General features: G+C 34.4%; 1 protein-coding gene across 4 annotated transcripts in view; it reads left to right on the top strand.

The window, feature by feature from the left end:
- Nucleotides 1–20,577, top strand: part of px (plexus) — a 43,913-nt gene extending 23,336 nt beyond the window's left edge. The window contains exons 14-22 of one of the 4 annotated variants that reach the window (XM_065359206.1): nt 8,732–8,944; nt 9,031–9,155; nt 9,251–9,459; nt 9,553–9,678; nt 9,777–9,913; nt 13,792–14,852; nt 14,934–15,141; nt 15,227–15,378; nt 18,337–20,577. In XM_065359206.1, the coding sequence (XP_065215278.1) occupies nt 8,732–8,944; nt 9,031–9,155; nt 9,251–9,459; nt 9,553–9,678; nt 9,777–9,913; nt 13,792–14,768 (1,787 nt within the window). In that variant the 3' untranslated portion in view covers nt 14,769–14,852; nt 14,934–15,141; nt 15,227–15,378; nt 18,337–20,577. Of the gene's footprint in view, nt 1–8,731; nt 8,945–9,021; nt 9,156–9,250; nt 9,460–9,552; nt 9,679–9,776; nt 9,914–13,791; nt 14,853–14,933; nt 15,142–15,226; nt 15,379–18,336 lie in introns of those variants that run through there. The other 3 variants (XM_065359205.1, XM_065359204.1, XM_065359207.1) reach the window with 3 other exon arrangements.
- Nucleotides 20,578–21,347: the final 770 nt, after the last annotated feature.

Below are 21,347 nucleotides of genomic sequence, written 5' to 3'. Positions count from 1 at the left end.
GTTCTTTTCTTTTTGTCAAAATTGCCAAAAAGTTGCGCTGTTTATCAATTTTTAGAATTTTTCATTAGTTTTCTCTTACTTTTAGAATTTTGAAATCATGCATTTATTTTCTCCTATATTTTGTTGTGAGATGGAGAATTGAAAGAAAAAATCTGAACAAATAGTGTGCAAAATTTTCGCTGGAAAAAATGTTGACACCCCTCCCCTGCCCGCCCTATATTTGGTCTAAATGCTAAAGTACTGATTTTTCAGGTTGTCATCCTTTTTCGATACCTGATCGATCGATGTAGATTGTAGGTATTGTAGGTGGCTTTGCACAACATTCGATTGAGGATGACTTCTCACGCCCTCAGCTCAAAAAAGATCTCGCGAAGGCGTTGAATTTTGTTGGGCATCCCCTCCCCTGACACCACTTGAACGTTTTTCGATGCATCAGTAAATCTGAATATACAAATATGCATCGTTGAGATGCATTAGGACTTATGGAAGGAAGACGTCTCCGTTGAGATGAAAGAATGAAGTAGACTTGACCGTTTTATTTATTGTCGAAATTTACCTACTTATACAAGAGTATATCACTCCAGATGATTCTGTGCTCTTGAAATTTCGTGAAACTTTCAAACTTTTAAGCTTTATAACTTTCAGACCAACCGACAAGATGAAAAATGAACCAGGGAACTGATATTTTCAGGATTTAAATCGACAAATAATTTTCTCGTTTTTTTTTTCTGTCGTAAAATTACTTAATCCTAATCGTGTTTGAAAAGATGAGTGATATTAAAACACGACGGAATTTTCGCATTATTATATAAGCGAACCCAATTGTGTTGTAAAAAGTTCAAGACGAAAGAAAATAAAAAAGTGTACAGAAAACCTTGGTCGCGAGACACGACTCCATTTTGTCAAGTTTTTAACACGATAGTGTTTTTCCAGCTTTTCTTCAAACTGAGTTGCTGTATCTTGGTTGGTATCATTATAAGTTTTATATATATGTACCAAGTCCATTTATCTCGCGTGACTGTGGATAGTTATCTAAGGTTATAAATACACGTAGTATATACCTACGTAGAAGAAAGTTTATATCGGAGGGATGTTCTGTACACTTGCGAGGCACGGTATATCACATACAGAGTGTATAAGAAAAAGGAAAATAGGTTGAATGGTTGTGGAGTGGTGTTGATGTTAATACGGGTAGTTTATAAAAACGAAGAGGAAGTTTTTATACGTGTATTACTTACCTCTCGGTGGTAAATAGTTATGTGCGTTGTGGGATGTAACTATTCATAGGTTACATAGCTATGTTTACGTTTATAGGTATTGTATACAAGATGGGAATGGTACAATATCCGCATATTACTTGATGTAGCTACAGCGTCTATGTACAGGGTGTCCCATTAGACATTTTAGATATACCTAGGTGCTTTGAATTTGGGAAGAAGAATTATAGGCTCGTGATGAAAAAAGTTTTAAAATGATGTCAGCTTTAGTCAAGCCTTTGAGTAGACTCAAAATCATTCAGATAAGATTTTTTTGATGTTCTTGTACCTATCATTCACAAAAAAGTTGAGAATTTTTAATAAAAATTAAGGTTGTTTTGCGAGTAAGCTACACTTCAGGTTTTCTCAAAATTATCGTATATTCGAAATCAAAAATTTTCTTTTTGAAGTTGATTTTTGTATCTGGAGTAAATCAATTTCTGGGTGTTTTTAGAATTTCTTGAGAAAAAAAAGAGGGCAGGTAAAAGATCTCAAAATTGTAAGCTATCATTTAGCGAGCTATCAGATGTTCGCAAACTGCTAAAGAGTTTTTGCATTTTGCTAATTGGTCGCTCTTATTTTTTTTTCAACTTCCAACTTTCAAGTTTCAAAAGATCGTCCATATGCTGCAGATTGCTGTATTACTGCTTTAGCCTCATGAATTTTGCTTACTAGGGAACTCCCACAACCCATCGACTCCTATTGAGCTGAAACTTGGCTCACTAAACGAATATGTCACTTGGACCTCAAAACCAAATTTTGAGCTCTAGAATTTGGTTTTTGTTATTTTTGGGGAATTTTTTAAAATGGCGGAAATAGCCTATTGGTCAGTAGGCATATTTTTCTACACAAAAAAGTGAATTAATTGAAAATCTGAAAATCGGTTCATGTATTTAAGCGAATCTCCTCCTCAGTCCCCTTTCCTCCGAATCAATTGCCGCTATTTTCGAGCCGATCTGGAGTTTCCAGCAAAAGTTGACTTTTTCATTTCAAATCGCTTCAGAAGACGTTGTAGTCACCTTCGGCTGATGAAAATGTGATCTTGTCATAATTTCGACATCCCAAATCAATTAAGGGCAGGTACATCGCAGATTCGAGGTGACGAGTTGAAATTTTTTTTCAACTTGAAATTTCTAATGGCTCCAGTTTGGCTCAATAATGGTGGCAATCGATGGGAGGAGGTATGCTTTACGGTGTAGCAAAAGTTTTGAGTAGATTTTTGCAAAATAGACGATTTAAAAATTTCTTTAAAAATTGAGATTTCCAAATTGCTAAAAAATGCACTTTTACTCGTCGTCTCAGACTGGCTGTTTATTTGTCTTAATCGGTTTAGGATGTAGATTTTCGACTCGTGAAACTGGAAACAACGTCTTCTAATGCGATTTTAAATTTCTGGAAAAAAGTCAACTTTTCCTGGAGGCTCCAGATCAGCTCAAAAATGGAGGAAAATCGATTCAAAGGACCAGAAAACCTCACAAATCAGTCGTTGAATGTTTAACTACTTGGTGAAAAAAATGAATTTTCTTTTGGGATTTTTGGCTGGAATATAGCGTAAAAAAATCCAGGTTTTTCTCATTTTTTGAAGTAAAATTTTTGCCAAGTTTTCCAAGGTGTACACAAATTTTTCATCTGTCCCTTCAAATTTTAAATTGATTGGTTTTAGTGCTGTCTCAAAGAAATGTTTGGGACCAAACAGAAAAAATTGAAAGAGCATCTTTGCACCATCAGCCTAAGTTTCTGATGTTAAATTTGACAATTCGATGAAAAAAAAATCAGCTTTTTGTATAATTTTTTTTTAAATAAAAAATGAACTTTTGAATTTCCAAAAATTAGAAAACGAACTTCGAGCTTTGGAATTTTGCCTGCTGATGGGTTTTTAATGCTCTTTTCTGTCCGTTGAGGTATCCACGTTGTTGAGTCACTCGAAATTTACTTTCAAACATGATTCAGAGTAAAAAAAAAGTCTAAACAGAATTAATTTCCCTTGCAACTTTACCAATTTTGAAGGTATCGTAGAGTTGTCGTTGATTATCATGTTGTTCGTTTTGAGTAAATTGTAGGTACCTGAACTGAAATTTCAGACTGAAAAATCATTGTCTTTGAAGTTTCCAGTTTGATTACCTTTTCAGATATAAAAACAGGCTGTAAAGCACTCTCCTTGTGGTAATTCTCAGTTTCTCGTACTGATGGTGTTTTCATCGAAATCTGTTGAATGGGACACCCTGTATACGCAGCAGGCATTTGCAAAGTGTTTTAAGTATAAATTTTGTAAACGTGTATGTAGGTCTGAATGGTTTAAAAGGTGGTGATGGCAGAGGCGTATATATGACGACAAGGATGACGATTGCCGTGCTTGTTAAAATATTACCCTGTTGAAAGTTTATTGTTAGCGAGATGGCGGAACGCGTCGCAAGGTGTGAGAATATAGTGGTTTGGTGACAGATGGCGCGAGTTGATATTACACGATAATATGGGCCGAAGGGATGGGAAATTTGCGTCGGTTGTTCGTCATCATCCCCTGATATTATGCGGCGTTAGCGGCGACGATGGTGGTGTATATTCACTTGTATGGGTGTGTATATGCTCCCTCGGCTGCCAGTGTTCTCATCCCTTTCTATGGAACATGATTTTTAGAGGGTGCTTACGATAATACATATACATTAGGGTGGAGCGGAAAAAATTTATAGTCTTCGATTTCGCTGAAATTGAAGTATGTTGGAGATTTTGAGTTGAAATGACCCCCAAAAAATTTTCAGCCCCCCACGTGCCCCTGCGGTGGAACTGTGGCCCCCCAAAGTAGGGTCATTTTGGAAAAAAACGCTGTTTTTCGAATTTAAAAGTAGCAATAACCATTTTTTTCGAAAACGGGTAGCACTCAAAAGTTGCGATTTGAGATGACGAATCGAATGACGTAATTGGTTTTTCGATTGGACCCCCGCTAACCCCACCCAGTTTCGTTTGAAAAGTCGCGAATCGGCGTTTTTTTGCTATTTTAATTGAAAATACAGTCGATTTAGGATTCGAATGCGATTTTATGATTGATTATTACTTTTCACATTGAAACAAGTGAATCTAGCTTGTATTCCAATCTCTACCCCTCCCCCTTTCATGAGCCCCCCCCCACATTAAAAACTCCCCTGCCACCTTGAATATCATTCCAACAAGAAAAATCACGGGATAAAAGTTGTTTCTTGAACATTTTTCTACATTTTGGTTCTAACAAAAATTTTATTTGGCGCCACCCTTCGGCCCAAATTTCCCAAAAACCATTTCCAAAAAAATTCAAAATCGCGTTTTTAACGTTTTTATTAAAAATTTGTAATAGGTACTTATTCATTTCTCTTTTTCCCATGCCTCGCTTATGCAGCCCTCTTCACGCATATCACATCAACATTTTCAACTGTTCATTTCAAAATTACTTCTAAATCCTCATTATCTTCTGAAAATCAGAAAAATTATAAATGGGAAATATTTTTTTATGGCAAGCACCTTCAATACACGACTAAAATAATGAAGAATAAAAAAACAGAATTCGGAGCTAAAAATCATGGATCTGAATTAATGCATACGAGAAGTTTGAAATTAAATTACATTATTATAATACAAAACTGAGTAAAGGAAGTGTGAGGATTCAAATTCCTAAAACGGGAAATGTCTGTAATAGGCCACTATTATTTGTATCTTGAACGTAATTTACAACGTACTTCCATTTTTTTGCGATCAATCAGTAAGATACGTAATTAAAAATTCTCTTAATGAAAACTGAAAAAAAATAAATAATAACATCTTCATTCATTCATTCAAAATTTTAAATTTAACCGAGTATGTAAAATCTAACAGGGGTAGTCTGTAATGGAAACTTTTGAAATTGAAAATTTTCACTCTTCATTGATTACAAATTTTTCGTAAAAACGTTAAAAACGCGATTTTGAATTTTTTTGGAAATGGTTTTTGGGAATTTTGGGCTCAAGGGTGGTGCCAAATAAAATTTTTGTTAGAACCAAAATGTAGAAAAATGTTCAAGAAACAACTTTTATCCCGTGATTTTTCTTGTTGGAATGATATTCAAGGTGGCAGGGGAGTTTTTAATGTGGGGGGGGGGGGGGCTCAAGAAAGGGGGAGGGGTAGAGATTGGAATACGAGCTAGATTCACTTGTTTCAATGTGAAAAGTAATAATCAATCATAAAATCGCATTCGAATCCTAAATCGACTGTATTTTCAATTAAAATAGCAAAAAAACGCCGATTCGCGACTTTTCAAACGAAACTGGGTGGGGTTAGCGGGGGTCCAATCGAAAAACCAATTACGTCATTCGATTCGTCATCTCAAATCGCAACTTTTGAGTGCTACCCGTTTTCGAAAAAAATGGTTATCGCTACTTTTAAATTCGAAAAACAGCGTTTTTTCCAAAATGACCCTACTTTGGGGGGCCACAGTTCCACCGCAGGGGAACGTGGGGGGCTGAAAATTTTTTGGGGGTCATTTCAACTCAAAATCTCCAACATACTTCAATTTCAGCGAAATCGAAGACTATAAATTTTTTCCGCTCCACCCTAATATACATACACAACAACTACGAGTAGATTCTTTGCGCGAGAAAGTTGTGCTATCTGTCTTTTTCCTTCTCCAGCTCATGGCTCATGGCTCATCCTAATTCCGGTCATTATTACACATATTTTCCAGTAACGCGCCGTCGTCGTCGTCGTTGCCACCGCCACCACCGCTCTGCTACCATCGAGCGACTAGCGAGCAACGCCGCGCCGCGTCGCGCCGCTTTCAACATCCCGATCCCGATTCCGATCCCTGTGCGGTTACGTGTGACAAGTTTTCATTCTTTTGCGTGGCGTGGTGCGGCGCATTTTAACGCCCTTCTGTTTCGCAGCAACGATGCTACTCCGCTATCTAATCGTTTTGCCACTTCATTAAATTGGAATCGTTTTTCGATTTAATGCCCGTACATTCCTTCTCTTCCTTCTTCGTTCGTCGTAAGTTTATTTCGATACCTTGGCGTTGGCGTTAATTCGAATTCGACCTCGCGACCGCCAGCCAGCTCTCTGCTTCATTCGCTCCTGTCAGGAAATAACGTCGCTTTACACCGATGTTTATTTAACTGCCTAGTACCTACCTATGTTCCTACAAAACATGATACTTTTCTATATCTATGTGTACGCTGAAATTTCGCTACATTTCATCAGCTGCGGCGAATGTTACCCTCGAATCGCAATGTTTCGCGTGCAGTCCGTTTTAATAGCAAAAAAATCCAACTTTATCGATTTTTTTCCTCCAGTTTAACTTTTATACTTCTGCTGCATGCTGCTGGATTTCTTTTTTTTTTTTCGCTACTCAAACTTTTTTGTCTTTTTTGCTTGTCGATGTTTCGTATTATTTATCGATGTTTTTAATATTGAATTTTACACCGTTTCCGACGACAAGTATTGCATTTTCCCTTGAATTTTCTCATTTTTTTTCGGTCGAGTTTTTAAATGAAAATCAGGATGTCAAAATCGAAAAAAGTGCTGAAAAGGTCTCGAATTTTTTTTGTGAAAATTCATCCTTTTTTATGATTTTTGCTTTCAAGTTTTAAAATATGCTGGAAGCGTATAGTTTTATGAGCGAGAATGGTAAAATCTGAAAAACACGCTGCTCAAAAAGTTCTTGCCAAAATTTTGAAAAAAAAGGTCTGCAAAAGTCATGTATTTTGGTTTTGAAATTTTTTTGAATGACTGGACCCCCTTCTGAAAATTCAGATTGAAATTCTTTTTTTTTGTTGATACGTAACATTCAATATCTTGTATAAAATTTGTAAATTTTGGGAGGAAATGTATAATTTTTGATTTTTTTTTTAAATTGAGAATCGAAAATTGGATTACCAACAGAAATTTACTCTGCGGTGTCGTATATTCAGCTGAGTGATAAACAATTCTGAGACCCCCCCCCCCCCCCCTGAAAAGGTGAAGCACTGAGAGGCTCCAAGAGATCAAATTCAAAAATTAATGAATATTCTAATTCACCAGTCCGCCATTTCGCACTTAATTTTATAAAATTGTGGGAATTTTTTCAAAATAGGAAGGGGCATTGACAGGTCTTATTTAAAGGACCTGGATTTCAATTTTTTGATTTTTGGTGACTTTTTGAAAATTTAGATTCGGTTATTTTCATGAAAAACTCGTAATGTGTCTTGGAATAAGTTTTGGGTTTATAGTGACCAAAAAATTTTTTTTGGACTTTTCAATGGATTTTCTTTTAGTAAAAAAAAAGTTTCAAAAGTTCAAAAGTTGCAACCCCACTCCTCTGTCTTGCTCTATAAAAAATTTAAAACCGCTTGAAATTGACTACTCAAACTTTTTCAGAAATAACAAAATCTCCATGATTTTTTACTTTTGAAAAAATCTTACTTGTCAGCTTTAAACTTTTTTTTGGAGCAAGGCTGCAGGATGAGGTTGCAATTTTTGAACTTTTTACACCCAAAGTAGCCTTCATACAAACAACTTATTTTGAACTTTTATCGAGCATCTCAAGTGGCCCTTCGTATAAAGACCTGGTCCTCATTTTCAATCTTGGTCCTCTCTTTTTTTTTAAAAAAAAAGTTCGTTTTTAGATCCTTTTTTTCACGATTTCCAAGAAAAATACTGGGAGCGCTAAATTAGAATTTCTTGTCCGGTAAAAAAAAATCCTTTTCACATCTTGAACTACAAATTTTTTGAAATTTTCGCCCTTTTTCTGCACTATTTTACCCACTTGGCGAATATTTCTTTAATTTTATTTTTTTTCAGTTCTAAGGGTAGAAGAATGGACTTTATTAGTATATCTAAAATTATGTTGTTTTGTTTCTTGAATTGCAAATTTTTTAAATCTGTTGTTTTTTCTTTGATGGGCTAATTTTAAGTACTTTTCTGTAATTAAAATTTCTCAAAGGTGTTCAATATTCAGATCTAGAAAGTATTAAATTCAAAAAAATTAAATTCATTTTTATCAAAAATAATGTTTTTTAAAATCAATTTTGCAGTTTTTCCATCAGAAATGACGTCTCAATCTCTTGTACAGCGTTATTTTTTATCATTTTGAATTTTTCATTCTGTTTCAATATTTTTCTCTATTTTTTATACGTATCTTTCGTCCCATTTTAATAGTGTGACTAAACAGCATAATTCCGATTTGATTAAAGAAGTAAAGCAGTGTGCCATTTTTGATGGTTTATATCGGTTGTCTGGCAGTATTTTACGGTCTCAAATTGATATCACTTTATGATTTGATGAACTCCGAGTGACGAGTAACGAGTAACGTAGAAACTATGACCAATAAGAATAATATTGAAATGAAAAATAAATATACGTCATATCGAATTCATTTTCACATTTACCACTTTTGTTTTGGGGGAGGGGGTACATTTTGTAATTTGTTCGCGCCTCATACTCCAATTTTCCTGAATATAATGATGATTTTTAATCACGTGTTTTTCTCTTCCTTGTTGCAGATTTATTAAAACAACAGCAGCAGCAGCAGCAACAAATGAACGCTTCGAGTAAACTGCAATCGCGTACCGGTGTTCCTCAATATACAGTAATTAATAATCCAAGTATTTTACCTCAAGTACCGGGTAGTCCAACCAATCGATCTTTCGCAGCGGCTCTTCGTAATTTAGCTAAACAAATTGGACCCGGTCCAAGCACCAGTCCGGATAACGGAGGTAAGACGTTTGTGCTTTTGTTTTTTCGATAGGTATTGTGTTTTCGTCAATTATTATACGTTGATTAACGATTATAGGGGTTGCAGTGTCAGATCGAGAGAATACAACGGCCGAAGCGGAAGCCAGCAGATCTTCGCCGAAGAACCGAGTAACCTCTTCGTTATTACATAATAATTCACAAAATCAACACGTTTCCAAAAGCGTAGAAAAAGTACGTGATGAAATAATATTGTAAACTGCAGTAAAAATAGTATATTTTGTTACGAAGCTAGTTTTGTAAATTTTTCAATTTTTTTTTCAAATCAGGATAAAAGCTCAGAACCAAGGAGCGGATTTCAACCGTATCGACCGGATGAAAGTCGCACCACGTTACCAAGCGGGCAATCTCCATCTACGCCTTCACCATATGCCTTAGATCCTTCCGCAGCCGTTGCTTACTCGCCGTATCATCATGCAGCCGCAGCTGCGGCCGCCGCTGCCGGATTTTACTCGCCTCATATGCAACACGCGTATAGGTAAATGAGTATTTCGACTTTGAGGTCTCGTCGAATCTCCAATTTCGCCGCTTTAATTAATAATTTCGCCGTTATCGATTTGTCTGACTACAGATTAGAAGAACAGTTGTATTTGGAAAGATGCGGCGTACCGATGTTCCCTCCTGTACCATACCCTTCGCCACTGTATGGTATGATGCCGACCGCATTGGGTCTAATGTCACCAGCTATTCACGAACGGTGAGGGGAAAAAAGCTCGTTATGAGATGCGATTAGCGTTTTCGTTGCGATATCGGAGACGATTAATTAATTTTGGTTTGTTTTCTCCGTCTTTGTAGATTAAAATTAGAAGAAGATCAACGACAAAGAGAACTACAAGAAAGGGAGCGCGAACGTAGTGAAAGAGAAAAAAGGGATAAGAATAAGAAAAGTCCGCGCGCTTCGCCTTCTCACGGTCATCTTCCAGATTTCTCAGGTAAATTGAATTTTCAAACGGTGTCGTTTGTTATCCCTTACCTTTCACAACGTTATGTTAGTAGGGGTTTCTTGGAGAGTATTTTTTTTTATTTATTTTTGATGAAATTGAAATGTTTAACCTACAGTCCTCCTCCGATATTATTCCACTCCCGCAAATCAACTAATTGATATTACTACGAAATCAAACTAGATTGAATGAGGTTGTCTAAGACTCCGTAAATCAGAATTTCAGGTTTATAATTATGTATTTTTACTGAATTATTGAAAATTGAAAAAAATATTGTATATCAAAAAATATATGAATTGACAACTGATATAAATATAATCTGATTTTGGCAACCCCCTGTAATTTTGAAAAAAAAAATTGATAATAACGATATATTACATGGATCATACAATTTTCAGAACTTTTTGAGGTTTTCCATGATTTTTAGGGTTCCCCCACCTGTGGGGAACCCTATTAAAATCGCTCGACTTTCAGTTTTTCAGGTTTTCAGTTTTTCAACACATCGATAGCAACGCTATCTGGTGTCGCGTAAAGAGAATTATTAATTAAGCGAATTAAGAGTTTTCATTGGTGTTTGAATTTCAGAAATACGATCATAAGATGAATGACAATGAAACAAAAACAATTAATATTATCAATTTATATTTTATTTACGTTTTTCGCTTTCGTTTTAATTGATGATTTCGGTTCAGATATCAGATTTCTTTTGTATTTTTGATTTGAAAATTTACAAAAGCTACTACCCTAGCAGAAGAATTCATATTCTACGATTCTAGTTATTATCATTGATGAATAATATTAAAATAATAATATGAATGATCAATGATCATCATTCTTCATTTATTGTGATTAATATACCTGATCAGTAGAATCGTTGATATTGATAACGAAAAAATCGCATTTAGCCGACGTTGAAGAAGCTACGAGTAATGTATTGACTAAGGAAAACGAACAAAATAGTATTGCTTGTTTTTGATTTGTAGTTCTAGCAGTCTGTGTTAAGGTACTTATTATGATAGCTCTGTTCTCTTTGCTAGGAGTAACTCGGAGCAGAAATTTGACTTTTATGAGTTTTATGTATCTCGTTTATTTCAGCAGAAAGCAGAATCGTTGACAAGGAATAACAAGGAAGAGTTCGATCGTATGTAGCGAATGGGTTAATTTAGCTAGTAAACCGTAAAAAGCTACGAGTAACCTACTGACTACCCGAAACGAATAAATGTTTATTGATATCCATTAGCTTGAAGATTTGAATTTGATCCATACATTTCACCTTTATTTTTTTCAAATCCGGTTTGTTAAATGTGAATCTTATAGGTATGGTTGCTTTGATTTGTAGTTCTCGCAGTCTGTCTGTGTTTGGGTAATATGATAGCTTTGTTCTTTTTGCTAACTCGGAGCAGACATGTCAGACATGTGACTTTATGTATTTCGTTCATTTCAGCACAATTGCCGATTGGAACAAATCTTCAAACAATTGGATATTAATAAACTTTTATTCGTTTCCAATGGTCGGTACGTTACTAGTAGCTTTTTCAGCACCAGCTAAATTGACCCATTCGACAATTAGTTAACAGTGACTCAACTGACTGAACTGACTCATAGATATAGGTTATCTATGAACTGACTGTTAGTTAGAACTACCAAATCAAAAGCAACCATATTTTGTTCGTTTTCCTTGGTCAATTCAATACGTAGGTACTACCAAATCAAAAGCAACCATATTTTGTTCGTTTTCCTTGGTCAATTCAATACGTAGGTACTTGACTTCTTCAACGTTGACTAAATGCGCTTTCTTCGTTATCAACGATTCTACCGATCACTTCGTTTCGTTTCATTTTCAAAATTTTAATTTCAACATCAAAATAATAAATTTTGTGAAAAATGCCTACCAGTTTACGGGGAACCCGTTGCCAGGTCACCTGTGACCTAGCTTGTTGTTTGTTTTTTTCCTATGTTTTGGAAGAACTTTCAAATCTGTTTTTGGTAAATTTGTTGGAAATTTTTCACAGTTCTCATCATGAGCCATGTATTGCGAATAATCATCACTCTTTACCGTTTACCTGATGAAAAGAGAAAACCGAGATTATAATTCTAAAAAAATCGTTTTTCAACATAAAATACATTTGAAACACGTTTAAATTATGTTTTAAACGTTTTTTAAATTTTTTCTTAAAATTTTTCGTACTTTTTTACAACATTACGTGATTGCATTTTGATTGCCTTAAGAGCAAAAAAATTGGCAAATTTTGAAATTTTGGAAAAAAACATTTAAAATTTTCGAAATTGAATATTTCAAAATTTGAATAGAAATTTTTTCTATTTTTACGCCAAGACTGATTTTTATATTTAAATTTCGTTATTTTTTACGTATTTTCCATTTTTTTTATTTACCTAAACACCTGACACTTTGCTTGGGTAAACACAAAAATGCGTTTGACGATAGATATCCATGGTGTCTACTGTCTACTGGCCGAAAAAAGTATGAAATTCGAAAATGGAATTAAAAAGTATAAAAAAACCACCAAAATCTTATAAAATTCACAAAATTTTGAAACAAATAACTTTTTTTTGTGTATCGCGATTGAAGATTAAAATTATAATAAATTGAAGAAAATGGATTCTTTGTCCTAATAAATCGTGAATTTTCAAAGCCGAAAAAGAGCGTGAAAAAAATCACAAAAAAAAGGAAAAATTTTAGTGACTGATATTTTTTCCTTAAAAACTTTGTATACACGAGGAGGGGGGGATGAATCAAATTGATACCATTCAAAATGATAATGTACGAAAAAATAACGAAATAAGATGCTACAAAATTTTGTTTTTCTCATTTGGAAGACACCATGATATCAAAGTGTGAGAAAAATTTAATATCGATACACTTCCCTAAAAGTACTGGGGAAAAAACAAATCTCCAACAATTATAAAAAATAAAAATACTAGTTTTGATATGTTAGGGTGTCTAACAGTCCTTCCGATCCAGAAGGCCCAGAAAAGTTTGTCCTTTTGCCTATGGGTCCTTTTTTTCAAAAAAGTCAAGAAAAAAGTCCTTCTTTTTGTCCGAAGGGCCTACTTTTTTCCGAATTTTCAAATAATTCTGTCATTTAATCAAAATCGAGCGAAAAATGAAAACTTAATTTTTCAGAATTTTTTATTTTTTCAAACATCAAAATAATTAAATAATTATGTAGCAAAAAATAAAATATTTTGGTAATGGAAACCAATTGATTATTTCCTTCCATTGTTTGATGTATTTTCTTGATTATTTTTTTTGTTTCTTTTAAAAATTATAAATTTTTGAAGCTTTTTTTTGGCAATTTTGTGAAAATTAAAGAGGGGGGCAATCAGTACACCTTCCAAAAGGACCTTCCAAGGTCCTTTTTAGTTTTCAGATTTTGTTAGACATTCTGATTATTCAATTTCTTGAATTTTGTCCAACGGAAGGAGGCTTCATACCGGAGGGGGGGGGGCGGCAGAGGTTTGGAAGACCAAGGAAAGTTTTTCCGACAAAAAAATGATTAATTTTTGAAAAGGTAGTTTTTTCAATTTTTAGATTTTTTTCATAGGAAAGGAGCCTCTTGGCATGATTTTTTTCCACAAAAAAATGGGGAATTCTTTTCTTGATGAGTTGTTCCTTAATATTTATAAGTATTTTCGCCATTCTCGACCCCCTCCCACCCCCTTCGAAAAAATTATATTTTATTGATCTATAATATTAAGTACTCGTATCATACTCTATTCCTTAATGCCAGTTATTCTGTATAAAATATGTTCAACCTTCCTCTTTTAAGATTTTTTCGCTATTTTTCATAGTTTTATTTTGCGAATCGTTCAAACGAGAATTGATGCTAGTTCTTGGTTTGTTTCAGCTAGGAAGGCGTCAGTAACAACACCTTCTGTTTTTGGCAACCATCGCAGCAACAGCCAATCGCCAATATCGCAACCGTCGTCTTCAAAATTACCTCAATCGTCTCCAACGACGTCCGCAAATCAGTTACCATTCGGTTCATCGACTTCGTTCATGAGACCGTTCGAGGACAATTACGCTTCGCATTCTTCCACGACGCCAACGGCGACGGCGACGGCGACTGCAACTGCAACATCAACGGCGACTGCAACTGCAACGACGCTGGCTGCCGCGAAAAACAACTCGTTTTTCTCGTCTCTATCCGATAGCGTGAGTTCGCTGTCCACAACCAGTTTCAACGCTGCGATGGCCGCGCCAAAACTGTCGAATTTTTTCGACTGTTTTCCACTGACAAAGACGCCAGATAGCGGCGCGTTCGTTGATCCGCCGTCGGTTCATTTATCGTCTCAGACGGCGTCTTCGTATCTGAGCGCATCCGCATCTGAATTAAATTCGTTTCAGCCTTCCGGTTCGTCGTTGAGCAGCGCCTCGTTCAAGCCGTTCGCATCGTATCCGTACGATCTAATACAGTATCCGCCTTTTAAAAATCATCTCGTCGGTTCAGCTTCCGTATCTCCTCCGTTGGCGAAAAAAACCAAAACCACGTCGACAAACCACGAAAACTCGACTGCCACCGTTAAAAACGACGCAACTTCGGTGGTTTCGGCGCCCACGCGCTCTAAACCCAATCGTACATCTAATAAAAATCGTACTAAAAGTACTACCAAGATTTCCGATGATAAAAAGAAAGTCGCGCCTGCCGATGAAATTAACGCTACGCCTCTTAATCTGTCTACCAATAATGACGGCGTAGCCGCTAATGATATTGCCATCGATAACGAAAAGGAAAATCCGGCCAGTGAAATTGATAAAGCTATTTGCTTGACGACGCAAGAAGAGAATTCGGCATCAAAGAGTATCGTAGCCGAAGCTAACTGATATCTAATTAGCTAAAGTCTGCCTAGAGTGAGCTTTGAATATCCGCAAAGCCAACTCTTGACATCTTTTCAAAAGCTATCGAATGTAAGCGGTCTGTTTCGTCGAGTTTTATCGAACGTGTTTCGCTTTAGATGCTAAATTACCGCTATTTTATTTGTATTTTAGAGAAATATCGTTGACTCGACAACGAATGGCAGACAGTTACATCGAAATAATATCAGTTTTGAAACGCCGTTTTAAGCCAAAACCATCTATATACGTTATTTTGCTGAAGAATCGCTGCATTAGATTGAAACGCCTCCTCCTCCTCCTCCTTCAAAAATTGAACTGAAATTTCTTGCTACATTTGACCGATCACACATTGAATGAAATGGTGAGTTGAATCAGTGGTTTGTTTTGAAAGATTTCAGAGTTGGTTAACTTAGTTTTCAAGTGTATTATTGTTTCTTTTTTTTCAGAAGTATGTCCCCTGTGATAAGAAATATAATTTCCTGGGATAATTGAGAATGCTTCTGTGAAGTGAATTGAAATTAAATCAATCAAACTAGTCTAATAATTGAGAGATGAATCTACGTATTATTAGCTTTTGTTCGTGAAAGAACTCCAATGAGTAAGCTTCATCTCACATACTTTTGTTCTTATAAAAAGTGAAATTTTGTTTCTGATTTATAATTTTTTCACTGATTGAAAAATCGTTTGGCTAAAAAAATTGTATAAAAGATGAAGATACGTTCATTTCTTGGAGATTCAGTTGTGATTTACTTCTGAACAAATATGGAAGTGAGTTCAAATTCAAGTTTTTTTTTTTCATTTTCGTGTTCGGTACTTATTGCTGCGTACTGAGGAGGGATTTTTTTCATCTGTTCCAAATCCGTTCAGAATGGTTATATTTTCAACGAGGTTGCTCTGAAAAATTTCTTTTTTCTTGATATTTTATTTCCATTTTTATTTTCACTCTTTTTCGTGAAATGTTTCTGTAATTGGCGAGGTAAAGAAGTGAAAAGTGGACGTATCCAAAAACAAAATGAATATTGAAATCAGCACCCAATTTCAATGTTAGTAGGCACCGGGGGAGGGGAGAGTTCGGAGGTATCCAATGGAAAAAAAATTCTGACTCAGTGCCTTGAAATTAATTACATTCAATTTGCTACTTCACTTTCAAATTTTTTGAATTTCGATCAAATTGAGAGGGGGGTATGCTCACAACGGAGACTTTCAGATTCCCACTTCGAAAAATTAATTTGTAGTTTGTTACAAAGAAGATTCAAAAGTGTCTTCACTGTAATTTTTCAAATTCTGATATTATAGTTCTCAACTTTAGTACTTATGTTGGGAAGTTGAGCTCTCACTGTTGATGGTGTAGATAGAATTGCATACTCAGTTTGCCGTGAATACGTATTTACGGCAAACCGAGTATGCAATTCTTTCAACATTTATTTTTCTGTCTTGAGTTCTTGCAAAATAACCAAAATATCAATGCTCACATGTCAAGACTGATGAACTTGAAGCAGATTTGTTTCTAGGCTCTTGAATAAAGTCAATAGGGGATTTTGATTTCAGTCAAAGAGCTCTCAGTAGCTCAAAACTGGACTTAAGAAATTTTAACATTTCCTGATGGTATGTATTCAAATTGAAAGCTACCGTTTGATAGTTTGAAAAAATCAAGACAACGAGTATTTTTCACCTCCTATTCAACAAACTACGAGTAATTTCAATTTTCAAAATGCAATTTTAATACGGGAAGGGGATACAAAGGCTTATCAAAATTCATGACAATTTTAAACGTTGACTGGAATACTTGAATCGGTCAGTGCGGAAAGGGCATAAGTCCATTTTTGCGTTTTTCAGGAATAACAAAAAACTGATTCATTCAAAAATCAAAAAATTTCAGTAAACATGCTTAAAGTCATTGAAAGAGGACCCCAAGACACAACTTTTAGCGCAGTTTCCAAAAAAAAATATTCACGTGCGCCAGTGCTGTTGCTGCCTAAACAAATGGGACTTAGACCCTTTCTGCACTGAATTGACAAAATTTCTTTCGAAATTTCTCGGGCACGAATGGGGCTTGATTCTACATCTAAGTACATCATTTAGACTGCTATCCCGCTTAAATTGACCAAAAACCCCTTGAGTTCTAAGACTTTTTGTCGAAGTTGTTAATTTTTTCATCATTTTTCAGTTCAGAGATTAACTTAAATTTCAAAAAATGGTCTTCTCAAAAATGTTAGTTATTTTTCAAGGAATTTAAAAAATTTTACAAAAAAGTCATAAATGCGGATCCGTCCTTTTTCTGCGCCCAAATACCACTTTCCCGGCAGTTTTGCGGAAATCTGACATCACCAGTCGATCCGCCATACTTTGAAACCCCCATTTCCGCAAAAAAAATTTTTTCAAAAATGTGACTTGTTACCTTTCCGCACTGACCGATTCACTTATTGATGCTTATTAATTTTGAGTTCAAATATTGGCTTATTTTTTCGACCTAACCTATCTAACCCCTTCACTAACTTGCGCTGGACGCATTTATTTATAAGCGCTGTAGTTCATTTCGACAGATTTTATGGCATTTTTTGCGAAACTGAAATTTCCAAAAAAGTTGCTCTTCTATGCTCCAGAACTGCTTACAACCATCTTCAGTCAACTCGACATTCCAAAAATTAAGCATAAACTGAATTTTTAGTTTTTTTGTCGTCAAAGGACCTGGGTACAGTCAATTTTGTAATTTTCATTTATGAAATCGTTGAAGAAATAATTATACGGTTTTGAATTGGCAGAAACCGATTTTAGAAAAATGGTGTGTAACCGGTTAAGTAGATCATTGACGAGCACCAATCGTATTTATTTTGGCTGAAGTTGATTTGGACAGTTTTATGACTCTTTTTGAAAACCTGGAATATCCTAAATCTGACTGGAGACTCCAGAACAACTGGAAACCACCTCCAATCAATTTAGGATTATGAAATTAGGGTATGTCGCAAATTTCAGCCATACAACTGCTTTGAGTAAAATTTTGTAGAAATTTCAATTTTCAAAAAGCTGCTGGAGGCTCCAGAATTGCTCAAAATAGTTAGAAACTAATTCCAATCAATTCGAGGAATCAAAAATAGGGCAAATATCAAATTTCAGCTTTCTAGGTCAATTTAGTAAAATTTTGATTTTTTCGAAATTTTGGCGCAAATTTGAATTTTAAAAAGTCGCCATAAATCAGAAATTGATCTTCAACTTCAAGTTTGAGTATCATTTCAGGATTTGATTTCAAATAAAATTTTTGCATTTTGACTTTTGAGATACCTATTGTTCTTGAAACTGATGATTTTTTTATGCCTGGAATCTGTATTGAATTATGTACACATTTTTTACTCTGTTTTTATTTTTATTCTGAGCCCTATTTTATTGATGCTAGAAATAAATTATTTGGTCTAAATAAATTAATCAATTTATATTTAAATTTCATCCATGACCGCCATATTTTTCTCGAATATGGGCTGATTTAACTCTCTCGATTTGCCTTTTACCTGTACCTTAAACATTATTAATAATAACAGTTTCGTTCGTCATTATTTTTCAGAATGTAATGAAGAAATTTCAGCTTAGAAAAAAACATGACATTTGGTGGGCGTTGTAACATACAAAGTGTTCTGAGTGATTCAGCAGGCATTGGCGATTAAATTGAGAGCGTTATACATTGGAAATGACCATTCAACGGTAGACAGGCCGAAGCTCAAATTAGCTATAAGTACGTGACTTTTGTTCTATGGTAGTGATGAATCGTAAATATGCGTAGTTTCGATGTAAAAAAATTAAACAAATAAGATTTCAGGCATATGAAAATTTTTTATTTGTTTTCGTGGTTTGTTATTCGTGTATCTTTGTGTTTTTTCGGCTTACGTACGTAAATATTTAATATTATTTCATAACGAATTAATTACCCTTGTCAATTACTCGAACTGATACTTACGTTAATGAGAGGTTACTTATTCGCGTAAAAAATTAATATCGAATTTTTGGTTTTATTGTATCGATGAAAATGTAAAATATTTTTTTTATTCTAGTCCTTTTTCTACATGACTTTTTTCCGAACTTGTAACCACGTTTTTTTTTTTATATAATGTAGGCATACGTTTGTCAGATGTTCGTGATTAATTGTATCGTTTACTTTAGGTATTATTTCAACGTGATTAAATCAATTCAAAAATCGTATTCTCCCGTTCTTTCTCAATTCCAAGATGATGTCGTATGAGATTTTTTTTAAAAAATTGTTCGATTAGCGTTTCTTTTCATCGTTTTGATAGTGTAACTTTCGAAAAAATATGAATATTATTTCAATTTATGTGATTCTAAGGGCCATATTCATAGACGTTACTTAAGGGACACTTGGCTAAGTGGTGAATTTTAAAGCAATTTTTCCAAGCGTGATTGAATTTTTGAAATTTTGTTTTTGAATAAATTGAGAGATTGGACTCCGAAGTGTTGATTTATCATTTTACAAATATAAAATTTTTATTCGTTCGTGAGAAAAATTGCATCAAAATTCACCACTTAGCCAAGTGTCCCTTAAGTAACGTCTATGAATTCGGCCCTAATTTCAAACACATTTTTGGATTGTAAATTTAATATTATCAACGTGCTTTCTGTTAATATAAAATGGGTTGATTAAATATGGTTGAACTCAGGGTCTGGCGAAATGGAACAACTGAAAAATGTGTAGTTAATATGAATCGATCGTCTACCTAAAATGAATAGGTAGGTAATATTTAATGGAAACTAGATCCCTCTGACGTTACATTTCTGGATAACCCTGTTTTCCTTTTGATTTTCTGTGTTATCTCTTACTGATATTTTTGTGCCCTTCGATTCCTTCGACTACCTAGTCATTTTTATCTTTTTCCCCTATTTTTTGTCGTTCGAAAAAAACGTGTAATGCTCTTTTTATCTTTTTGAAATTAAATTTTAGTTAAGAATGTAAATAATGCGCGATTGAGTGTTTATAATGGGAATCAAATATGTCATTTTTCATGTCGATCTGATGATTTTTGAACGTACGTAATGTATTTGCATGTGCTGTGAACGTGACATTTTTGATTTGTTAGGTAAAAATGTATGTATGGCTTTTGATAAATGTATATCTCCGTTTATGTATATTTTTGTTGCGTTTCGATTTCGATAATTATAATATGTATGTACCTAACTCCCGTATTGTTGAATTTGGTTGATCATCGTGTTTATTTTGCCGACTTGTCGAATTTTCCTATTTTTCTCACAACATTTTTTGAAATGAGCGTATTTGCGACCTTTTTTATTGTTACGTATATATTTCTTTTGTACATACTTTGTATTAATGGCTTGCTGCAAGCAAGTGATTCGAAGCAGATCTGTTGTCTGTGTGGCATTCGCTCAAATCGTTCAATCAAAAAAAAAAAAAGATATTTCAAACCGTATTTGGTTGTATTACTTTCTGGAACCTGGATATTTGATTCAAGTAAATTGTTTTTGAAAATTGGGTTCTCCAGTTGGTAGTTTGAAAATGAAATCTCACGGTGTGAAAAAAAAGGAATAGACTATCAAGTTCCTAAAACAAAGTTCTGTCCCATTCTTCAAATTTTAATCTCGAGTACGCGAAAAATGATCTAGATCAGCCGGTTCAAAGATTACGAGAATCTTTTTATTTCCACGTTTACCTTTCTTTTATAATCTTAATCATAATATATTTTACAACAATAAATTGTGATCCGTTTTTATTTTAAAATATTGTATTTATTTCAATAGTTTTGTTACTGTTTGATCGTAATAAATTATTTTTCCTATTAAATTGTGAAATTAATTATCAAGTATTGATCCGAATTCTAGAAAAATACTTCAGATTCGGACTCAGTGACCTCGATTCAATCAAAAAATATTTTTTACTTCATTTTTTTGGAAATTGAAAAAATCAAAAAATGAGAAAGGTAACAAAAAAATATCTTTATCATTTTTTTTCATTTTTTTTTTTTTTTTTTTTTTGAGAAAAACACTTGTTGCGAGTGGAGTAGAAATTTGGAGTTGAGAGTTTTTCTGCATGACTAAATTCTTATTTCCGGTGTCGAATTCCTGTCATATAGCGTTTCGTTCTCCTGGAAATCGTCAATTTGGAGGCTACAAATTGAGCCGAAAAATTGTTTTCAGAAAGCGCATTTTTCATTGTGTTTTATGACTAATTCAAAATAGTCGAGCACTAAAATGACATCTAAATCACGCCTCGCTGCGTAGCGTTAGTATAAATGTGATTTTTCGAGAAAAATTCGTCGAGTTTTGACGACGACGCAGTGGCCAGCGCTCAAGAAGGCCTCGAAATCGACTCAAATGTGGAGAAACTCTTCAAACAGGTCGAGAGTAAGCCACAATTTGATTTTTAGCTGCCCTAATTGATTCCTTCCGAGCTTTCTGGAGAAGTCGAAAATTGCACTGGAGACTCCAGAAATGCTGAAAGTTGGTTTGAGAGAGTTGATATTATTTTTAGAACTAAATTCCATAATTTTTACTAAAAAACTACTTTTTTTTCTGAACCTATAACTTCGAAAATGGTCAATTTTCAATTCTCAA

The sequence above is a fragment of the Planococcus citri genome, chromosome 3 (assembly GCF_950023065.1).
Source record: "Planococcus citri chromosome 3, ihPlaCitr1.1, whole genome shotgun sequence".
NCBI lineage: Eukaryota > Metazoa > Arthropoda > Insecta > Hemiptera > Pseudococcidae > Planococcus > Planococcus citri.
Note: the sequence above shows the minus strand (reverse complement) of the source record. Positions and strands in the feature narration are given on the sequence as shown.